The 24,307-nt window shown below is 36.0% G+C and overlaps 2 protein-coding genes across 2 annotated transcripts in view; one reads left to right on the top strand and one right to left on the bottom strand.

The window, feature by feature from the left end:
• Nucleotides 1–262: 262 nt before the first annotated feature.
• Nucleotides 263–24,307, bottom strand: part of Nlp (Nucleoplasmin) — a 33,972-nt gene continuing 9,927 nt past the window's right edge. Inside the window, exon 3 of the mRNA XM_073961796.1 lies at nt 263–1,691. Within this exon, the coding sequence (XP_073817897.1) occupies nt 1,383–1,691 (309 nt within the window). The 3' untranslated portion in view covers nt 263–1,382. The remainder of the gene's footprint in view (nt 1,692–24,307) is intronic.
• LOC141389770 (sodium-independent sulfate anion transporter) lies at nt 13,479–22,330 on the top strand. Its single transcript, XM_073961795.1, has 8 exons — nt 13,479–13,711; nt 18,123–18,422; nt 18,477–18,701; nt 18,775–18,890; nt 20,795–21,101; nt 21,161–21,463; nt 21,533–21,852; nt 21,935–22,330. Exons 1-8 carry the CDS (start codon nt 13,693–13,695, stop codon nt 22,145–22,147), a joined length of 1,803 nt encoding a protein of 600 aa, XP_073817896.1. The 5' UTR covers nt 13,479–13,692; the 3' UTR covers nt 22,148–22,330.

The raw sequence follows: 24,307 nt of genomic DNA, 5'->3' as shown, positions 1-24,307 counted from the left end.
GCTTTGTGTTAAAACCCATTATTTAGTATTAATATTAATCTTGTATTGTGTTTTTTATTATATAATTGTTATCCCGTAAATTATTTTTTTTAAGAAGGATATGTATCTACTATAATAATTCCTGTACTTTAATTTATAAGATTTTTATCTTGTTGTGCAGGAATATCAAATACATATCAAATATCAAATTGTTCATATTTGGGAATGTTCATAATAGGCTGAAATTGTCTTGTGTAAACGCCTAATTAAAAAAAAAAAAACATTTTTATTTTTTTTCAAATTTTTTATTTTGGATTTCTTTTTCGTATATAATGGAATTTGTTTTCTCTTATTTAGCTCTTACGGTTAAAGTTAAGTAAGAAAAAGAAAATTTTACATAGCATTTTATAAAAACGTATGTGTGATATATGTTATATAGTATGTATTTTTAGGTTTTGTTTTATTGTATGTTGTTTGTTGTATATAAAAATGCCTATAGAGTCGTGACGTAGCTACAGATTGTTAAACACTGCTGCACAACAACACTTGTGTCATCATGTCATGCAAAAGGATCATTTCATTCGCGTTCATTTACTTTGATTCGAATGTTCTGGTCCGTCCGGTTTATAAATTTTACACTTTAGCTTCTTACTAACATTTCAAAGATTATTACCTGAATATAATTTCAATAGTTGTTGGTGTTTCTATTAACAATTCTTTTTTTTCGTTTAAAATTATTTTTTGTTGGTTGATTGGTTACTGGGTGTGTTGTTGTTGGCTGCCTAAGATGTTAGTTTTAAGTAACTGTCTCGTCGTTTATTAGGTTGCTAACAAATATTTTGTTGTCCATGAAAAAATTGCTAATTAAATTTTGCGAGACCTCCAAAATGGACCTCTACTAATTTTGTTTACAATTTTTGAATATTGTAGTTATACATTTTTAAAGAAGTGTGAATTTCCATTTATAGTATAAATAAAACATCTTTCGAAATAATTAAGGAATTAAAAAATAGAATTTTTTTAAAAACAGGAACCAAAGGAACTTTGACCTTCACAAACAACACCATATCACATCAGTTAACAACAAACACTCTCTGCTGTCTTATTTCCAAAAACGAGTAATCGTTTTGCCGTGCCATGCAACCCAGAGAGTGTAGGTTTGTTGCCTAAGTTGTGATGGTGTTCTGTGAGGCCATTTTGTTGTGTTTTTCTCTTAAAAATAGTGTTGCTTAATGGTGTTGAGGAGCAGGTTTTGCAATCACACCTTAGTATAGGAGTGTTTGTATTACATATTATATAATAATCATCTTTTTTATAAATCGGTTGCCTATATCTGTTGTGGTTTTTGTTGTTGTTGTTACTTTATAAAAAGAACAGAGGTAGTTTTTGTGTTCTAACTTGATTTATTTCTTCTTGTTTTTGGCATTTTTGCCATCGGCATTATTTTCCACTTTTTGCTTCTTCTTTTGGGGTTGTGCCTCATCTTCTTCCTCTTCGCCATCATCCTCCTCGTCAGATTCATCATCGTCCATATCTACAACTTCGACTTCATCTTTGATGTTTTGGCCGTGAATGTAGACGGGACCGTTACCCTTGATCAATGTGAAGGTAGCGGATGTTTCATAGAATTCGATATCAGGATTGACGGCACGAGTTTCGCCAGCTTTCAAAACGGCAATGGGAATTTTCAAATTGTCTTTAACAGTGTGTACCTGAAAAAAGAAGAGTCAACAAAATACAATTAATAAATAAATCGATAAAAATGTTACGAGTACTGTGGATGGATAAGAAATTGTAAATCAAAATCAATTGATGTAATAAAAAAAGCAAAACCTCTCAGACAAAAAAATTATAAAATAATTTGTCATTTATTAGCTTTTCTACTCGAAACAGTGTAGAGCATATTGTTTGCATTTGATAACAGACTATGTGTGGAGTATTATGGCCCAGTCACCCCAAAACCCATTTTCATGGTCGGTGTGTGTTTGTTTGTATAGAATGGTGTACTTGCAAAAAAAAGTTTTGTTTGATGTGTGAACGAATGCAGCGAGAATGCAAAGGCACTTTCTCCTACACAGGTATTCATTTTTATAAGAGAGAGTACAATCACCCCGTTTTATGAATTGCTGCTTATTAATGTAGTCCGTGTAATCCTTATGAGACAACGAAAATCAAATTTAGATAAATATGTATATTTATATTATATTAGGTATACCTAATAACATTTGTATCCGATTTGATTAATATTCGATAGCTTGACTATAGAAGATTAGTAAACAAAGAACGTGGTGAAACATATGACCTTGAAAAAAAAAAAAAAATAACGTGGACCCATCTAGAATGATAGTGATTGCTATTGGTTTTAGTCAGTATCAAGAGGGGGAAAACCTCTGTTTTGATTTGTATGTTCGCATCGCTTAAACCGTAGAAAATTGCAGAAAGTTATCGAACAGCATTTTGCAAAAACTTGCAAGAAAGTCAGCTGTTTCCGAAAAAGTATGCAACTTGTTTTTGTTTCTTTTGATATTTTAAACCAAACGAAACAAAAACATAAATTTTATAATTGCAGTTTACTTATTTAATGCTTTAATCCTATCCACAACGCTTTAGAATCTAAAAAAATTTGCAATAGTGAAATTTTCTTGGTCAAAAATGTTAACATTTCGAGTTGTTTACATTGAACAGGTGATTAAAAGTCAGCTGATCAGACTTGCAAATTTTTTCCCAGCAAAACTCTCCAAACTCGCTCTCTTTTGCTGGATAATTTTGTTATCGAACAACATTCAGTAAAAATTTGTACGAATTTGTAAAAATTTTTGGGTTATCGTACAGACCTATTATGGTACCAGAAGTAGAGGTAGTGGTGTAGATGTGTATATTTGTAGGGGCTCATGGACATATGTATACGTGCTTTTATTGAAAATAATTCTATTGTGGACTGAAATGAATAAATTGCACATGAAGACCTTTTGTTAAACCCTTTTGGAACTTGAATTGGAAGAAAGTTTACGATGCAGAAATTTTCGGCCAAGTCAAATACTCAATTCGTATGTGATGGTTTTTCTTAGGAAGTATAGACTTGACAACAAGGACAATGAATTGCAAACAAATTATAAATTTTCGACCATACGGTTACGGCTTTCAGAGTTATGGTGCGCACAATTTTTCCGGAACATTTTAAACTTTTGTGGGAGAGGGTGATAAAAAAAAATTACGAGTCAGAAAAGCACACGTTCGGATAGGGTCATTTCGTGTTTGCCAATGACCACAAACGTACCCCTCGCACAGAGCAGATTGATATTGCAGAGTACTCGAATAAGCAGAGGATGATACTGGCTTTGCATGTTTTAGAAAAAAAAACCTTCGAATGGATGACGGATTCCCAAAAAGGCATTGGGGGTTATCATGAAAGAAATTTCCCCGTGAGTTTTGTCTTTCCGCCGTTGCAACTTAAGGCAGAAAGTGAAAAAATTCACGGGGAATTGCCGTTCATGATAACCCCAATGATGTTCGTTTTGTATAACGGCACAGTAGGTGACGAAAGAATTTCCCAGATTAAATTTAAAATTTTTGCTGGGATACTTATAAACCTGTTGGCCAACTTTTTCCGCTGTCAGACTCACAAAAAGCATAATTCTTCTTACGAGTATATCATGAATACCATTTGGGAACGGGTTTTGGAACATTCGGGCCATTATCGAGGAAAATATGGAGAATAAAATTATACTTTGTAACATAGACTACTAAAAACTTTAGGAATGATAGGTTGTACTTTTTTGGAGGAGGTACCTGAAGGAATGGACCGACATGTTTGGCCGAACTTGGAACTAGATCTAATTTTTGGAGTATGACTTTTTAGAGCTTTCGGTTAATCATGTTAGGAAACATAGACTTGGCAACGAAAACAAGTAATAAAGTATCAGTCAGCTTTGCTGACAGAGATATACCCTCAGCATGTATATATTGAAACAATTTCCAGCCACTACATATGGTGCCATAGGGGGTTTTTACACCTTTCGGGCTGTTTGCTCAAGAAGTATGGACTTGCACCTGAAAAAACTTTTACCATCGTAATTGAGGCAGCGAATGCAAGTTGCTTAAAGTGAACTTATCCGAAATTTTGTGTGGGAGGTACCGGATGGAGTGGACAAATATAGTGCATATTTGAACCTGATCTTTATCTGGTAGATATATTAGGATGTGTAAAGTATGGACCAATTCGGCCACTCCCTTCAAGAGTTACCGTACGAACAATTTTTCCGAACATTTTTGAACTTTGTGGGGGAGGTACCTGACGGAGTGGACCGATATGGCTTATCTTCGAACTTAAACTATGTTTGGAAAAAATATTACTAAGGCCAAATTTTGGACCGAATCGGCAGATCCGTTCGAGAGTTATCTTGCGCTTCAACCACCTCACACGGTGTCATAGGTTTTTATTTCAACTTTGGGGCTATTTTCTCAGGAAGTGTGGACTTGCCCTGATGAAACTTGTACCGTCGTATGGGGGGCAGTGAATACAAGTTGCTAAAACAAAAATCAAAGCGATTCGAGAGCAGGTCCTAAACTGAACTTATCCCAAATTTTGTGTGGGAGGTACCCGAAGGAGTGGACCGATTGAGTCCATATTTGAAACTCATCTAAGTCTGGTAGACATTTCACGATTTGCAAAGTTTGGACCAAATCGGTTACTCTCTTCAAGAGTTATCGTACGTACAAATTTTCCGAACATTTTCGAACTTTTGTGGGAGAGGTACCGGAACCCATCTTCGAACTTAAACTAAGTTTGGACAAAATATTACGAAAGCCCAATTTTGGATCCTCGAAGAACGTTTTGAAATTTTGTGAGAGAGGTACAGGAAGAAGTTATCCGATATAGTCCATCGTCGAACTTGTAAAGGATGGACGACTAATGTCAGTCACTCTTGCGGATAGTTATCGTGCGCAACAGTCATTTTAATTGATCGCCGTAGGATTTTTAAAGCTTTTGTGTCATTATGTCAGGAAGCATAGGCTTGCCCACGACAAACAATATATCATTGTAATCAGAATAACAAGAGGCTACATTTGATGAAAAGGTTGGACCAATGTCAATAACTCATTTCGATACTTATCGTGCACACCAGTCATTTTAGTTGGTCACAGTAGGATATTTAAAGCTTTTGGAATGAACCAGAAGGAAGAATGGACTTGCCTACGAAAAAGTATGTAGTTGAAATCAGAATCACAAGGGCTACCACCTTCGATGGAAATGTCAAAACCATCATCGAACAGCTCTTAAACCATTCTCAAGCGAAAATGTGGAACTTTGAAAGAGATGTCCGACATAGTCCATCTTCAAACTTGAAACAAGTTTAAGGTGAATATTACAATGGGCAATTGGGTGCCACCGTGGTGCAATGGTATGCACACCCGCCTTGAACGCAGAAGGTCGTGGGTTCGATTCCCCGACTAGGCAACATCAAATTTTCAACGGTGGCAGTAATGTTGGCGACATTTCGTGAGTATTTCAGCCATGTAAAACTTCTCTACAAGTGGTGTCGTAGGACACGCCGTTCGGATTCGGCGATAAACTGTAGGTCCCATATAATTGAGCTAATATGAATCGAGGTGTACTCATTCATATGAGAGAAGTCTCCCTTGTCCAGTATGGGATGTTGTAGAACAAAGTTTTTTTTTTTGTTTATTACAATGGGCAAAGAATGGATGAACCAAAATCTGTTGTTGTTGTAGCAGCATAAGATGCTGGGTTGGCAGCCGCTGGCCGAAACACTTTTGGTTTCGGGTCTATCCGGTACGAAAGAACCCGCTGCCGTGGGATTGAACCAAAATCTGTGACTCCTTTCAATAGTTATCGTGGCCACCAACCAATTTAGTTGGTCATCGTAGGATTTTTAGAGCTTTTGGACCATTAGAATTGCCAACGATAAACATTATGTTGCTGTAAACAGGACCAAAAAGACTATCTTGGGTAAAAACTTCAAAACGATCGACGAACAGACCTTCAACTGCAGTTCATCGGGAATTTTGAACTCTTGTGAGGAAGGTGGTACCCAAAAAGGGTTTGATGTATGTTTGGAAGAAATTTTACGATGTATCAAATTTGATACTCTATTCGTAGGTTATCTTTTTGGCCACTGCCTCAAGAAGTATAAACTCTCCCCAAAAAAAATTTTACCATTGTAATAGAAGCCACCGTGGTGCTTACCGTCCGCATTGCACTCAGAAGATCCCTGGTTCAATCCCTTACCAGAACATCCAAATTTTCGGTTGTGGCAAATTCCTTCAGTGTAATGTTGACTTACTTTTCCTGAGTATTTCAGCCATGAAAAACTTCTCTACAAGTGGTTTCGTAAGACACGCCGTTCGGACTTGGCAACAAAAAGTAGGTCAGACTTGGCAATAAAATTGAGCTAATATAAATCGGTGTGCACTCATTGATATGAGAGTCCAGGGATGTTGTGGGAACATACGTATGTATGTTATAGGAACCGCCAGGTCAACATTCTACAAAAATTAAAAACGCTCCTACCTAAAATGTCCTTATTCTGCACTTTGGCGAAATGTTTTGAAATTTAGTGTGGGATGTACCAGAAGGAATTGACATGACATGATTTATGACTACAAAAAAGCTTATCGTGCCACCATCCATTTTAGTGAAAATTTTTGAACTTTTGTGGGGGAATTACCCGATGGAGTGGGCCGATATGACTGCCCTTATAAGGAACTTGATCTAGTTTTGTACAAAATATCGATATGCAAAGTTTTGATCAAACCGGTAAATCCGCCGTTCGAGTTAAAGTGCGCACTAGGGTGGTTTTAAAAATCGGTGTCAGATTTTTTAGGCGGCACTCCCCTTAAGTGTTCAGTTTTGTTTGATTTTAAGACTGCCAAAGTTTGAGCACAATCACAATATTTAACACGTGTCACTGGGGCCTCAAAGTTTCAATGGGCCCTATATAAAGCTAATATTAAAATCCGAACTGATTTTCACAATTTTTTGTAGGCTTAGTTTTTTAGGCACAAGAAATAGCTGGTAAAATGTTTTCATTGATTTTACGATAAATAGGGTCTGTAAAGCGATTTCGAGAAAATTCGCCTTTGGCCCTATACAAATTACTATGGAAACTTCGAGGCCCCAGTGGCACGCGTTAACATATTTCGATTGTGCTCAAACGTTGGCAATCTTAAAATCTAACAAAACTAAAGACGTTGCCGCTTAAAAAAATCCGACATCGATTTTTTTTCCACCATCCACAAATTACTTGTGATCGAAAAACATTATAGCGATAAGACACATTTTCTTTTACTATGTATCGTGTCAATACTCTCTCTCGTAGTTAGCCTGAAAGCTGAAGCTATTTTAAAAATACAGCAACCTTCGGAAATAATGATAAAATTAATTTGAACTTAAATTTACGTGAATACTCCATCATAAAACTGATTTTATTATTTTGTTAATTTATATTTCACGCAAAATTCAAATAAATATCGTAGCAAAAAAAAGAAAACTACTACAAAATATTATACATCGCTAGTAAAAAAAACTTTGTTTTGCATTATGGTGAAAACAAAAAAATTTCCATTGCCCGAAAAAAACTTTCCATTTCATCTGAAAATATGCACATTAAATTGCGAGGGTAATTTTCCATTACGAAAAATAACCGATTTTTTCAACATTGATAATGACCGACAACGACGACGTCAAATTGGATTTGATTTAAACAATTAAACAAAACATACAGTTCAATAAAGTCCCAATTTTTTACTCATTCACCTAATGATGACATAAATATCAGCTTGTATAACATATTATCACAAAAAATAACATTAAAACAATTGAAATTAAACAAGTGTTTTGAGAGATGGTGAGTAGAAGATACAACTAATATGCGATAAAGGCTACATTAGTGGTAAGTCTATGGGCAGAGGATGATATGAACTATGAACAAACAAATAGAAGGAATTTCCATGTTATATTGTTCTGCAGAATAATAGAAATAATACCCCCATCACACCCCACACTTTCAAGAGGTAAACAATCAAATCTAAAAATATGGAAATAATAATTGAAGAAAAACAAGCTTTGCAGATGAACAATCATTTCTGAAAAGTGCTGCATACCTTATCAAAATTATTAAGTCGAAAACTTATATGAATAATTTGAGGTAAACATACATATGTCATTATAATTTAGTCTTCCAAGGATCCTAAAACTGTTCCGCGGGAAATTTCAAGAATAGTACTATGTTAGAGGAAATTTTTTTGTATCGTATTGTTATATCAGATATAACAAGATAAGCTCATTCAAATCAAGTCAGAAACCGAATATGCATGAAGAAGCCAATGTATTTGGTAGGAGATAATAAGTGTGGTTCGTTTAAGGTGCTGTTAAAATTGATCAGACGATCATAGAAGTTGTTTCCAAAAAGGGAGCAATCAATGAAAAACAGCCAGAATATGTTCCGAAGCCATAATTTTTCAATCATGGCAACGGTCTTGCAAATGATCGAGATTTTGGCAGACCGATGAAAAACTATTCTCAAAAAAGTAGCTAAGAATTTTAGTTCCCTTGACAGAACAAATCAGCACAAGAAAAAGAATCTTCTTTATATTGCAAGAATGCCACATTGATGAGGTTTTTGAAACATTCGGAACCAATGTCGAGAAAAGTTTGGAGAATAAAAATATTGCGTTGTTACAAAGAGCACAGAAATTAGTAAAACTTTAGGGAGGCGTACGACGTGTCGACCTAAATATTGGGACATTGCGGGGCCCATATCACAAGAAGTATTGGCTTCCCCCGACAAAAAAAAAAAAAAAAAAAAAAAATCAACACAATCCGAGTATAGGCCTTAACCTGGATTGAAGCGCAAAAGTGTTCAACTTAAAATGGACCAACATAGTTCATCTTGGGGGAGGTGGATCTAAATTTGTGAGTCATTCCTTTCAATAGTTTTCGTACCAAACAGCCATTTTAGTTCCACTAACATCCCAGACGGGACAAGGGAAACTTTTCTGCACACCCATTCATATTAAGCTCAATGATATGGGACCTACTATTTATCGCCGAGTCCGAACGGCGTGTCTTAAGACACCACTTGTGGAGAAGTCGCCAACATTACTGAAGGGTATTTTGCCACCGTTAAAAATTTGGTGTTGTCTGGCCGGGGAATCGAACCCACGACCTTCCGGGTGCATTACCGCCGTGTTTCGGCACCGTAGAATTTTTACAAGCTTTCGGGCCATTATGACAGCAAGCATGGACTTGTCCACGAAAAACATTACATCCCTGTAAGCAAGGTAGTCCTTCCATAAAATGTTTAACATTATTCTCGAAGAGCTCTTAAACTGCACCTAAGCGATTTTTTGGACTTTTGTGAGGTAGGTAGCCGAAGGAATACTCCATTCGTAAGTTATCTTACCCACCTCCAGTCATTTTAGTTGGTCACCATAGGATATTTAAAGCTTTTTGAGTAAAATGTCAGAAAGCATGCATGGACTTGCTTACAAAAAAACCTTTTATCACTTTAAACAGGACCACAAGGACCACGTTCGGTAAAATTTTCAAAACGATACTCGAATAGCGCTGCAGCTAAGCGAAAATTTTAAACTTTTGTGAAGGTGTTGTCCGATAAGACTCTCTTCATGGAACTTGGTGTACGTTTGAATAAAAAAGTTTCGTCCAAATCGAATACTCAAATCCTCATCAGCTCATTAGCCATTTTAGTTATTGTCGGCTGGGCTTTTCAGAGCCTTTGGGTCATTATCTCAGGAAGTGTGGGCTTGTGCCCCCGAAAAAATTGTGCCATTGTAATAGGCAACGCAAGGACAACTTGTTGAAAAAATTCAGAACTATCTGAGACATGCACTAGTGTGAAAAATTTTGAAATTTTGTGTGGGTGAAGGGTTAAAGCCAAGTTTAGGGCCTCATCCCTGATCACCTTTTTATATGTACTGGATACACAATTTGCGTTATTAAAGTCCATACTTCTCGAAATATAGGCCACGAAAACTCCAAAGGAAATCTTATCGCGTAACCGCTGTTGAACTATGACCATAGTTGAAAGTCTTAAAATATGAGAACAAGACCGAAAGATTGATTTTTAGAATCTAGTCCTCACAAGCTTTAAATATATGTCAACATTGGTTGGCTTTCAAAAAAATCAATTATGGGTACTCGCGTAACTTTATAGGCCTACATCTCGGGAAGTACAGACTTCCGCAACACAAAATGTACATATTAGGGTTATGACTTTTTGACATTTTTCCTCAAAAATGATTTCCTGTAGCAGGGATGAATGAACTTTTGCCTATTAATCACTATGCTATCATTTATTCCATTGAAATATAAAAAAGTTCACGCACAAATCGATTTTAAAAAAATAATTTTTTGAAAAAATATATGAAATGAAAAAAAAAATTTTTCTAAAAATTATTATTTGTTGCACGAATGAATAAATATAACCCTACTAATAACTATAATAAAGTTTATTTCATTCAAATATTAAAAAAGTCGCGAAAAAAGTCACTTTGAAAAAATTTTAAATTTTTTGTTTTTTTGTTAAAAAATTATATTTTTGAATAAAAGCGTTTACGACATTTTTACGATTCTCAGAATTGAATAAAAATAGCGAGAAACAAATTTTATGTCATTTTAATTATCTTATGTGGCTCTAAAGTTTATTTTCAATTATATATCTGTTTTCAGTGACTTCAAAAAATTGTCCATAATTTTGATAAATTCAAATTTTAAAATCATTTTGTGCGTGAGGTTTTTTCACAGAATCACCTTATAATTAAGATTTTATGTAATCTTATGGCAAAACTCATCACGCTATGATACAGGGATATGAGGTTGTAAAAAAGTCATAACCCTAGTACATATATCATTGTAATTAGGGCTCCAAACAGATCCACCATCAGGCCTTAAACTTGACATGTCCCCAAATCGGTTACTCCCTTCTAGAGTTATCGTGTGCACCAATCTGGCAAGTAAATTTGAACCTTTGTGTGGGGAGGTTGTATCCAAAGATGGGCCATCTTCAAACTTAATTAGAACAAGTAAAAAAAGCGTTAAGTTCGGCCGGGCCGAACTTTTTATACCCTCCACCATAAAATACTCTGAGCAAAGACGGAATAATTATTTTCTTTCCTGTCCACAATTTTAGGTGAAGATATTTTGTGACCGCTGATACCTAAATAAGCTAAAATAATGTATTCAATCGGTCGGGAACCCTATATGGGGCTATATCAAAGTGTGGACCTATGTTTTGGTGGAGAAATTTTATGACTACTAGGAACCTCAAATGTCGAATTGCAGATACTTGGAAAAATTTGTAGCTAAAATCAAAAAAACCGAAAATCGGGAGGTACCGTTATATAAAGGCAATACCAAAACATGGGCCTATGATGACAGTTTTTGGCGGAGATGTTTTGTGATTACTAGGAAACTCAAATGTCGACTTACAAATAGTTCGGTCGAAAATTGTAGCTAAAATCTTCAAAATACCGAAAACCGGGAGGTAACTTTATATGGGGGCTATACCAAAACATGGACCTATGTTGACAGTTTTAGGTGGAGATGTTTTGTGATTACTAGGAATCTCAACTGTCAATTTACAGGTAGATCGGTCAAAAATTTTAGGTAAAAACCTCAAAAGACCGAAAATCGAGAGGTACCGCTATATGGGGGCTATACCAAAACATGGACCTATGTTGACGGTTTTTGGTGGAGATGTTTTGCGGTCACTGGGAACCTCTAATGTTCAATTGTAGGGTAGTTGGGTCAAAAATTGTAGCTAAAATCCTTAAAATACCGAAAATCGGGAGGTACCGTTATATTGGGGCTATACCAAAACATGGACCTATGCTGACGGCTTTTGGTGGAGATGTTTTTCGGTCACTGGGAACCTAAAATGTTCAATTGCAGGTAGTTTGGTCAACAAATGTAGTTAAAATCCACAAAATACCGAAAATCTGGAGGTACCGTTACATGGGGGCTATACCAAAACATGGACCTATGCTGACGGTGTTTGGTGGAGATGTTTTGCGATCACAGGGACCCTGAAATGCTTATCTGCAGGTAGTTCGGTCAAAAAATTTTGCTATAATCCTCAAAATACCGAAAATCGGAGGTGCCGTTATATGGGGTCTATACCAAAACATGGACCTATGTTGACGGTTTTTGGTGGAGATGTTTTCCGGTCACTGGGAACCTAAAATGTTCAATTGCAGTTAGTTTGGAAAAAAAATGTAGTTAAAATCCACAAAATACCGAAAATCGGGAGGTACCGTTATATGGGGGCTATACCAAAACTTGGACCTATGTTGACGGTGTTTGGTGGAGATATTTTGTGACCATTAGGAACCCCAAACGTGAAATTACAAGTAGTTCGGTCAAAAAATGTGGCTAAATTCCCCAAAATACCGAAAATCGGGAGGTAGCGTTATATGGGGGCTATACCAAAAAGTGGTCCGATATAGCCCCATCGTCGAACTTGACCTGCCTATGGAAAAAAAGACACTCGGGTGCAAAAATATAGCGCTCTAGCTCAATTTTTGCGAACGCTAGAGTGATTACAACAGACGGAAATGGCTAGATCGTCTTAGAATTTTATCCTGATCAAGAATATATATACTTTATATGGTCGCAAGTGATTAGCTCGATGTGTTACAAACACAAAAACAAACTTAATATACCCTCCATACTATGGTGGAGGGTATAAAAATATAAATACAAAATTTTGAACCGAATCGGTTGATCCTTTCCAGAGTTATCGTGCACACCAGCCAGACAGACGGACGGACAAGGCTCCAAATTGTCTGTCGGATGATTTCGTTCAAAAATATTTGGGTTCTACATCCATTTTTGGTCGTAATAAATTTCTTTATGTTTGGTTCTTTCTAATAACAAGGAGCATTATAGTGTCCAGAGCAAGTAACTACCCTCTTCTTTGAAAATCAAGTTGATATTTAACCATCATTACGTTTAGTTGGAAGTTTATATTTATCATTCCATCAACAAAATTCCTTTTCGAATTTAACTGTCTAACGCCGTCACTATAAATATATAAACCAGTGGTGCTAAGAAAAATCGGTGTCTCTCCATTACTAAACAATGTCATCTTAAAAATAAAGGGAGGATAATTGTTGTAATGCTAGCGTAAAGAGTATAGCACCAATGATGATATAAATCAATTCTTATCTTTTTACCAAGAAATACAAAAAGACACCAATTGATCATTGCAGAAGTGTCAAATTTATAACACATCAGAACAACAACAACAAGAAGACATTATCAAAGTGACGTTTCTGCTGTTTGGATGATGAGCACACAATGATAATGAAATAAAACGAAACTAATACGGTTCTATATGATTAATAAATGGGTTGTGGGCTTGTCGAAAGTTATCAGCGATTGCTCTCAAAAATAAAAAAATATATATTTGAAATGTTTGTTTTCTTTGGTGTAATCTACAGTCTCTTCTCAACTAGACAATGTCCGGCACACGTTAACTCTAAAAACAAAACATAGACAGCGCTTCAACGCCGCAAGTGACAACTTATCACATGCGAATTTATTCAGTCATTCAGTTTTCATAAGCGTTACAGAACGAACGCTTCAAGTACGCGCTTTTCGAACAATATAAAATTTTAAACAAATTTTCTGCCAAACTGGACGAGAAAACTTGTTTCATTAATAACAACAATATGACAGACGATATTGAAGGTGTGCAAAAAAATACAGTTTATCTACCGTTCTAATAAGACAACAATAGTTTGTTGAAATATTTAATAATTTGATTTTAGTTTTAATATTGTATTCAAATTAAATCGAAATGTTAAGACATTACATTGAAGAAATCATTTTAAACGAAATCTTAGTAAACTAACAATAGTGAGAATTTGTTTTCAAACCCCGCAAATGCCGGTTACATTAAATAACAACGTGATTTGAATTTGAAATTTTTAATTGTTGTGCTTAGTGTTGCTGCTTTGATTCAAGTGTTTAAATAATTAGTAACAAGCGTTTTTATTATGTAGTCCCTGAGCCCCCATACCGGAAGAACAAATATGAATTAAAATAATGTAGTGTGAATTTTTCTTATGTAGATTTCGTTGTGATGTGCGCGATAAACTTTGACATACATATTAACTCATAATCGCGCAAGTAATTTTGTTTATTTTTCAATTTTTGAAAATTATTTGTACTGAGTGATAATGCAAACAATCTCTTGCCAACAACTTTGTATTCTTAATGGTTTCAACGCCACATGCCGGCAATAAGTGTTTATATAATGTAACATGTAATCAAAATAATTAGAGTCCAGCATCTTTATTTGTTTGCCAACCGCAAAAAAGCTAACCGACCAATGTGACAAATAACCTTAAAGTGCAAAGAAGTCATTTTTATAGAAAAAAAAGTTACGTTATAAATGAAAGTACTAAATGTTAATAAAACAAAATTTATGATTATGTCTCATTATAATTGTTCCACAAACACCCCATACGGGACAAGGGAGACTTCTCTCATATCAATGAGTGCACCCCGATTCACATTAGCTCAATGATAGGGGACCTACAGTTTATCGCCGAGTCCAAACGGCGTGTCTAAGACACCACTTTTGTAGAGAAGTTTTACATGGCTGAAATACTCAGGAATTGTCGCCAACATAACTGAGCGGTATTTTGACACCGTTGAAAAGTGTTTTGAGGTTGCCTGGCCGAGGAATCGAACCCATGACCTTATGTGTGCAAGGCGGGCGTGCATACCATTGCACCACGGTAGCACCCAATTATGTTTATGTAAACCCTGATTGAACTCGAGATATTGGCTGACTTCATAAATACAATATTTACATTGAAAATATTGACATCATAAAACGGCGAAGTAAATATGTGTGGCAACACTGACATGTCAAAAAAGACATGATATAAGTTATTATTTGGACGAAATTTGCACATCGTAAAATGTATTCCAAACATGCATCAAGTTTCATCAAGGTCCATTATTCGGATGAAACCTTCGGGTACCTCTCTCACAAAAATTCTATTAAGTGCAGTTTAAGAACTGTCCGAGGATAGTGGTCCTAATAATACTTTTTCGTGTTTCCTGACAAAAAAAGGCTCAAAAAAATCATCCAACCTTTGACTTTGGTCCAATCCTTGCACATTGTTCGAGGATTGTTTTGAAATTTTCATCAAAGCTAGTCCTTGTGATTCTTATTCATTTTCATTTTTTTTCCATTTCCATACATACAGAAAACAAGTAAAAAAGTCGGTTTTGCCGTCAGAGGTATACCCTCAGCCTGTGTATATTGAAAAAATTTTTTCAAAAAAAAAAAAAAAAAAAAAAAAAAAAAATACGGGGTTTTAAAAATTTTAGGCGTTTGAACCGACAAAAATGGTGATTAGGATTAAAGATCAAAAGTTTTGCGGAGGAGATACTAAAAGGAATGGATCGACATTGACCATTATGGAAGAGGATCTCCAGCCAAAACATATGGTGCCTATGGGGGTTTTACACCCTTCGGGCTGTTTGTTCAAGAAGTATAGACTTGCCCCTAAAAAAGCGAAGGCAGCGAATGCAACTTGCTTCAACAAAAATCAAAGTGATTCGAGAGCAGGTCTTAAAGTGAATATGTATCCGAAATTTTGTGTGGGAGGTACCGGATGGAGTGGACAAATATAGTCCATATTTGAACCTGATCTATATCTGGTAGATATATTAGGAGGTGTAAAGTATGGACCAATTCGGACACAACTTTCAAGAGTTACCGTACGAACAATTTTTCCGAAAATGTTTGAACTTTTGTGGGTGAGGTACCTGAAGGAGTGGACCGACATGTCTTATCTTCGAACTTAAACTATGTTTGGACAAAATATTACTAAGGCCATATTTTGGACCGAACCGGCAGATCCGTTCGAGAGTTATCTTGCGCCCCAACCACCTCACGCGGTGTCAAAGGGGTTTTTTGCGACTTTCATGCTCTTTTCTCAGGAAGTATGGACTTGCCTCTAATGAAACTTGTACCGTCGTATGGGGGGCAGTGAATACAAGTTGCTAAAACAAAAATCAAAGCGATTCGAGAGATGGCCCTAAATTGAACTTTTCCGAAATTTTGTGTGTGATGTACCCGAAGGAGTGGACCGATTGAGTCCATATTGAAACTTTATCTAAGTCTGGTACACATTCCAGGATGTACAAAGTATAGACCAAATCGGTTACTCCTTTCAAGAGTTATCGTGCGAACAAATTTTCCGAACATTTTCGAACTTTTGTGTGGGAGGTACCGGAAGGTGTGGACCGATATAGGCCATCTTCGAACTTCAACTAAGTTTGGGTAAAATATTACGAAAGCCAAAATTTGAACCGAACCGGTTAATCCGTTCGAGAGTTATCGTGCGCTCCAGCCAGCAGGACAGACAGACAGACGGACGGACATGGCTAGATCGACTCCAAATTGTCTGAAACACATTTCGTCCAAACATACTTGGGGTCTAAAACCATTATTTCGATGAGGCACATTTTCATCGTATCAAAGTGTATATACCCTCTTTAGCCTAAAGGCTGAGGGTATAAAGAAGAATTATATTTTTTGGTTAGACTTAATTGATTGAACCTGTCAAAGGAATAACGCCAAAAAATACCATGGAAAAGTCCTCTCTTGCCACCAATGAAATTTCTATTTACTTTAAAAATTAGGGATCTCTCCCCGTAGGACATTTAGGTCCACCACTCCTGTTATGATTTTTGGTACAGTCATATGCTGAGATTAACTTTGGGAAAGCCGACTGATTTCTTTTTACTTGTTTTGGCCCAACAGCGTGCAAAATTGTCCCGCCAAGTCTACTCAACTAACTCGAGAAGCATTATGATCACGGCCCTAAAACGGTAGATTGAAAAAAATTTAAACAGATCATATCGTATTCTGCTATTACAAAAACTCTCCAAGTTTTATTGATTCGTGGGAACAAATTGAATACTCTACCAGCTGGCGGAAAAAATCTGATTTTTTTAAATTGTATTTTTTTCTAAGTAGCCAGTAGGCCAATTTAGCGCACGGGAACAACATTTTTTTTAATTTAATTTTTTCTTACTTTAACAAGGGAATTTTCGGAACTTCAGAGGCCCATATCTCGGGAAGTATGGACTTCCCCCCAAACAAACTTTATATTTTTGTAATCAGGACGTAAAGATCTATCTGTGGTAAACATTTCAGATTTTTCCGCCAGCTGATAGAGTTTTCAATTTATGCCAATTCGTGTACTTTGGGTGCAACTTCTTAAGTTGTTAGTGGACAAAATGTCTCCTTTCGGTATTTCCGGCAGACACCCGTTCCCAGGTAAGACACAATGTTCGGAGTCGATAGGAGGATATGGTATCATTGAACTAAAATGGAATCAGGCAGCAGCCATTGATATGAAACAAGTCTCCCCTTATCTCTTGGGAGATGTTCATGGAAAAAAGTTGTTTCAGCCCAAAAGAAAACAAAATTAAATGGAAGGCAATTTGTGGCAATTTTCCTTGTTCCTTCTTAAAGTAACGAAACATGTTGCTGTTGGCAACAGACCATGACATACCTATCTTATCTAAGTCATTTCAAACAAAATTCTTTTAAAAGTGACACTCTTTATGAGAGAGAATTATCAAAAAAAATAAAATTTAAATGTTACTACCATTTGTTGTCCTACAAAAAATATTTACTTAAGAAATTTGTATTAAAAAACACATGCCGGTTGTGTTTTATAGAGCACAATGAACGGGCTCTGTTTTTGGGGAAAAACAATATTTAAATATATACCTGCATGGCAGGTAAAAACAGAGCATTGTCTTAAAATGAATATAATATTAAAAATAATTAACCATCAATCAAAAAAGAAATTTTTTTATGAATGAAAATATTTCAATAAAGAAATAGTTTTTTTACACTAAGTCTAGTGGCGACCAGTGATAACAATATTTGATCAATCACGGTTATGGTTGGCTGGCTGAAGGTGGCAAATATTTAGTTTGTTAGTGGAACTAATAACATAAACCAAACAAAAACAAAGAATTTATTTGAAACCAAGGCAGAACTAAATAATTACTGCTAATTAATAATAATTTGTGTTTTGTTTCCCCTTTTTTTCTCCCCCAGCAAAACTATATCACGAAGATTTACCAAATCTCGGACGAATAGTAAAAAATCGCAGCAAGCAATGCTGTAAACCCGCAACGTTTAAAAAATTCCTACCAATTTTGGATTGGTTACCCAAATATAATGTGAATTTTTTGATAGCTGATTTTGTGGCTGGATTAACGGTGGGCCTTACCACCATACCGCAGGCCATTGCCTATGCTTCGGTGGCAGGGTTGCCAACACAATATGGCTTATACTCAGCATTTATGGGGTGTTTTGTATATATTCTATTGGGCACCTGTAAGGATATTACAGTGGGTAAGTTTGCACCTTCTTTTGGGAAAAGAAAAAATATAAAAAATGTTTTTTTAGGACCCACTGCAATTATGGCCTTAATGGTACAAACCCATGTCACCGGTAGTGCCGATTATGCCGTGTTACTATGTTTTCTATCCGGCTGTATAATTTTGTTATTGGGTATTCTAAATCTTGGTGTATTGGTGAGATTTATTTCCGTACCAGTTACCACAGGATTTACAACAGCAGCAGCCATTACCATAGCCAGTGGTCAAATAAATAATTTATTTGGCATTAAAAGTAAGTTGAGTGGAATTTCTCATTGGGAATATATGATTTCTAATTCATTTTTCTTTTGCCCCAAAAACTATAGGTTCATCAAATGAATTCTTGGCAGCGTGGGAGAATTTCTTTACCCACATTGGTAATGCCAAGCTCAATGATGCGCTGTTGGGTGTTATTACTCTAGTGGTGTTGCTGTTGATGAGGGTAAGTGGTAGATATAAATAACAATAAAAACACTCGGTAAATGTGGTGAGATATACATTCACCTGTAATAACATAAAGGACATGTAACAAAATTAGTTTGAAATAAGCGGGTATGTTCTGAGACACACTTCACGCCTCAAGCATTGTGTTCACCCCATTTTAAAACCAGTAAGGAAAGGATCAAAGTCGGGCGGGGCCGACTATATAATACCCTACACCACTGTGAATATGTAAAATATAAATCGGAGCTATATCCAGATCTTAACCGATTTTGATATAATTTGGCACATTTATTTCCAGACCGAATTCAGTCACACATCCAAATATCATTGAAATCGGACTTATATAGCTTGTTTGGAGCAGAAATATGCGAAATCGGCCGTAAATGTATATGGGTGCTATATCCAAATCTGAACCGATTTTGATATAATTTGGCACATTTAGTTCTAGACGGAATTCAGTCACACAATCCAAATTTCATCAAAATCGGACGTATATAGCGCGTTTGTGGCAGCAAATTCGTGAAATCGGGCGAACATATATATGAGAGCTATATCAAAATCTGAACCAATTTCGATATAATTTGGCACATTTATTTCTAGACCGAAGTCAGTCACACATTCCAATTTTCATTGAAATCGGACATATATAGCGTGTGTGGTACAGGAAATACGTGAAATCGGCCGAAAATATATATGGGAGCTATATCCAAATCTGAACCGATTTCGATATTATTTGGCACATTTATTTCTAGACTGAATTCAGTCACACATTCCAAATTTCATCAAAATCGGACGTATAAAGCGTGTTTGATGCTGCAAATTCCCGAAATCGGGCGAACATATATATGGGAGCTATATCCAAATCTGAACCGATTTCGATATTATTTGGCACATTTATTTCTAGACACACATTCCAAATTTCATCGAAATCGGAAATATATAGCGTGTTTGGTACAGAAAATACGTGAAATCGGCCGAAAATATATGTGGGAGCTTTATCCAAATCTAAACCGATTTCTATATAATTTGGCACACTTATTTCTAGACGGAATTCAGTCACACATTCAAAATTTCATCAAAATTGGACGTATATAGCGTGTTTGGTGCAGCAAATACGTGAAATCGGCCGAAAATATATATGGGAGCTATATCCAAATCTGAACCGATTTCTATATAATTTGGCACACTTATTTCTAGACCGAATTCAGTCAAACATTCCAAATTTCATCAAAATTGGACGTATATAGCGTGTTTGGTGCAGCAAATACGTGAAATCGGGCGAAAATATATATGGGCGCTATATCCAAATCTGAACCGATTTTCACCAAAAGCAATAGCGTTCTTCCTATGGCTAAAAAAGTTGTAGTCCCCAATTTTCAGCTGAATTGGACAAAAAATGCGACCTGTACGTTGCGAACAAAAATACATGGACAGACAGACGGACATGCATAAATCGACTCAGAAAGTGATTATATGTATATCCCCATAAGGAACTATGGGTCTATTTCGTTTCCTTTTGTATGTTACATACAAATGCACAAAGACATAATACCCCTTACCACATAGTGGTGTAGGGTATAAAGGGGAGTAGTCCGTCCATAAAATACACGAAAAATAAGCGTAAATGGGGTGAACAATATTCTTGAGGCGTGAAGTGAGAGGTGAAGTGTGTCTAAGAACATACCCGAAGATCAACTGGTGCTACTATGGAGGGGTTACAAATCTATATTTCGTTCTGCTAATGGTACAAATGTTCTGCATTGAACCACTTATTTCCAAAAATAATCCCAGTAGGCGATTTAAGAAAAATTGAAGATTTTAATATAACATTGATTTTGGTATCGGCGGTTCACACATTATTCTCCACACAACTGATTTAACCTCTTATCCTTATCTTTACAGAAAATCAAGGATTTACCATGTTCCATGAAAATGCTAACAAAATATATCTCCCTATCGCGTAATGCATTGGCTGTTATAATTGGCATTGTACTGTGTTATTGCTTTAGCAAAGATGGCAAATTGCCATTTGCAGCTAGTGGTGAAATAACAAAAGGTATACCCGACTTTAAGATTCCACCGTTCAGCACCACAGCTACTAATGGCACAACAATTGGTTTTGGTGAAATGATTTCAAATCTTGGGGCATCAATCGTATCAATTCCACTTATTTCAATATTGGAAAGTATTGCCATTGCCAAGGCCTTTTGTAAGTATATATTGCATTCCACAAAAGAGAACAATAATTCAATGTATTTTCATTTACAGCCAAAGGCAAAATGGTGGATGCTTCCCAGGAAATGATTGCTTTGGGATTTTGTAATGTACTAAGCAGCTTCTTTTCATCTATGCCGATTACCGGCTCCTTTACTCGTACCTCAATTAACAATTCAAGCGGTGTAAAAACAACCATGGGTGGTGCTGTTACCGGGGCATTGGTCCTTATGGCATTGGCATTTTTAACCACAACCTTTTCATATATACCAAAGGCCACATTGGCAGCAATTATTATATCGGCCATGATATTTATGGTTGAATATGAACGCATTTTTGAAATTTGGAAATCTAAAAGTAAGTATATTTTTTAAAAATTGTTCGCTAATAGAAATAATTATAAACTAAACGCTCGCTCCTTTTTAGAAATCGATATGATTCCTCTGACCGTCACATCATTGGTATGCTTATTCTGGAGTCTGGAATATGGCATGGTTTGTGGCATTGGTGTCAATGCCATATTCATTCTTTACAAGAGTGCCAGACCAAAAATACAAATAAATTTGGAGAAAATCAATTCGACATCAGTGGCTATGGTACAAGTAAAGGAAAATCTATGCTATTCCTCTGCAGAATATTTAAAATCGAAATTAATTAAATTTGTGACAACACAAGGCGATGGTGTTGTAAAAGTGGCTATATTAAGGGGAGATGAAATTACCAATATTGATTCAACTGTAGCCATGGTAAGTTCCGCTACAACTACTTCTACAAAATACAACAAAACCCGAATTGAAATAATAATTTATTCTATTCACTCTTTCTTAGAATATTATCTCAATGAAGGAGGATTTATCCATGTTGGGTTGCAGTTTAATATGTTGGAATTGGAATTATGATGCAGCTGGTGTTGTTTGCCGTTTACATCCCAAAGAAAGATCAATGTTTAAATTTGGCAAATCTCTTGAGGATATAGTAACTGATGCAATGCAAAGTGCAGCATTACAATTGGAAAGTGTTAATGTCCACGAAGATTTGTAGCTTTAAAATTTGTTAAGCAAATACATAGAAGCGGTTATCTTCTTTCATTTATAATCTACCTTAATGCACACATATTGTTCCATATACATTTAAGTTGTTCCTTCCATTGTTATTGTTACTCAAAAAGACTGTTCAAATAGTAAGTTAAAGTAATTTAAAAATAAAACAATTTTAAATTATAAATTTTTAAATATTTTTTATTAATCGGTTTTGTGCCACGGAAAACACATGCACACCCAAGCTGATTACATCTGTGAATGTGGCCTAAACATTAATGGTCGGTTTCTCTAAGACGATTCGAATACAAATTCGTTAGTATTACAACCAAATTCCTGTTATTGTAGAATTTTTGTTTAGTTGAAAACAAAAATTAATTACATATTTTTCAAACACCCAGAAGTTTGGTAGTAGCTCGAACGAATTTGAATTCGAATCGTCTTAGGGAAACAGTGTATACGTGAGAAGTACGTATATCGAATAAAATCGAATTGTAGTGTTAAAAATGTCGAGAAGCTGAAAATCTTGCAATGCTGTTAAAATTGCAAAAGTACCCCAAAAGTGGCCTTTAAATGTCTTTAACCCAAAAAGAGTTAAACTTGTGTGTGGTAGGTACACGAAGGAATGGAACGATGAAGTTTAATTGATGATGATGTAGATATCACTGTGCAACATTTTTAAGGTGATCTTGTGCAAACAATTCGAACTGAGGATTTTTTGTACAGTACAGAACCAAACGACAAGAAACCCTCGTTGGGTTTTGTTGTGTCAGATCCAGCTCGGATTTCATGGTTAAATATTGACTTTTTAAAGAAATTCTGGGCTTTGTCTCTGAAACCTATGTGAATCTTTTTCTGACCTCTGAAGCAAATTTGTAGATATGGGCAAGAATAAAATATTTAGAGAAATAATGAATTCGAAAAACTACATTTATTGCCCCAAATTTCAAAAAATATGCAAAAAATTCCACAATTTTTATACATTTCGCACCGTATGTCCAAAACTCTTCAAATCATGTCATTGTGTTAAAATGCCTCTATGCTGTTGTTTTCAGTACATTTTTATACCCTCAGCATTTATGCTAACGAGGGTATGTATATACACTTTCATACGGGCAAAATGTGCCTCATCGAAATAATGGTTTTAGACCCCAAGTATGTTTGGACGAAATGTGTTTCAGACAATTTGGAGTCGATTGAGCAATGTCCGTCCGTCTGTCTGTCTGGCTGGCTGGAGCGCACGATAACTCTCGAACAGATGAACGGCCGATCCGGTTCAAATTTTGGCTTTCGTAATATTTTGCCCAAACTTAGCTTAAGTTCGAATATGGGTTATATCGGTCCACTCCTTCCGGTACCTCCCCCACAAAAGTTCGAACATTTTCGGAAAATTTGTGCGCACGATAACTCTTGAAGGGAGTAACCGATTTGGCCACACTTTGTACATCGTGAAAGTTCTGCCAGACTTAGATGAAGTTTAAATATGAACTCAATCGGTCCACTCCTTCGGGTACCTCCCACACAAAATTTCGGAAAAGTTCAGTTTAGGACCTGCTCTCGCTTTGATTTTTGTTGTAGCAACTTGTATTCGCTGTCCCCCATACGACGGTACAAGTTTCATAAGGGGCAAGCCCATACTTCCTGAGATAATAGCTTGAAAGGTGCTAAAAACCCCTATGACACCGTGTGTAGTGGTTGGAGCGCAAGATAAATCTCGAACGGATCTGTCAATTAGGTCCAAAATTTGGCCTTCGTAATATTTTGTCCAAACATAGTTTAAGTTCGAAGATAAACCATGTCGGTCCACTCCTTCAGGTACCTCCCTCACAAAAATTCAAAAATCTTCGGAAAAAATATGCGCACGATAACTCTTGAAGGGAGTGACTGATGTAATCCATACTCTGCATATCCTAATATATCTAGCAGATATAGATCAGGTTCGAATATGGACTATATTTGTGCACTCCTTTGGGTACCTCCCACACAAAATTTCGGATAAGTTCACTTTAAGACCTGCTCTCGAATCACTTTGATGTTTGTTGAAGCGATTTGAATTCGCTAACTCCATTACGACGGTAAAAGTTTTTTCAAGAGCAGGTCCATATTTCTTGGGAAAACACCCCGAAGGATGTAAAAAGCCCTATGTCACCATATGTGGCTCTCG

The sequence above is a fragment of the Musca autumnalis genome, unplaced genomic scaffold (genome assembly GCF_047663935.1).
Source record: "Musca autumnalis isolate F117 unplaced genomic scaffold, ASM4766393v1 scaffold_1, whole genome shotgun sequence".
Taxonomy (NCBI): domain Eukaryota; kingdom Metazoa; phylum Arthropoda; class Insecta; order Diptera; family Muscidae; genus Musca; species Musca autumnalis.
Note: the sequence above shows the minus strand (reverse complement) of the source record. Positions and strands in the feature narration are given on the sequence as shown.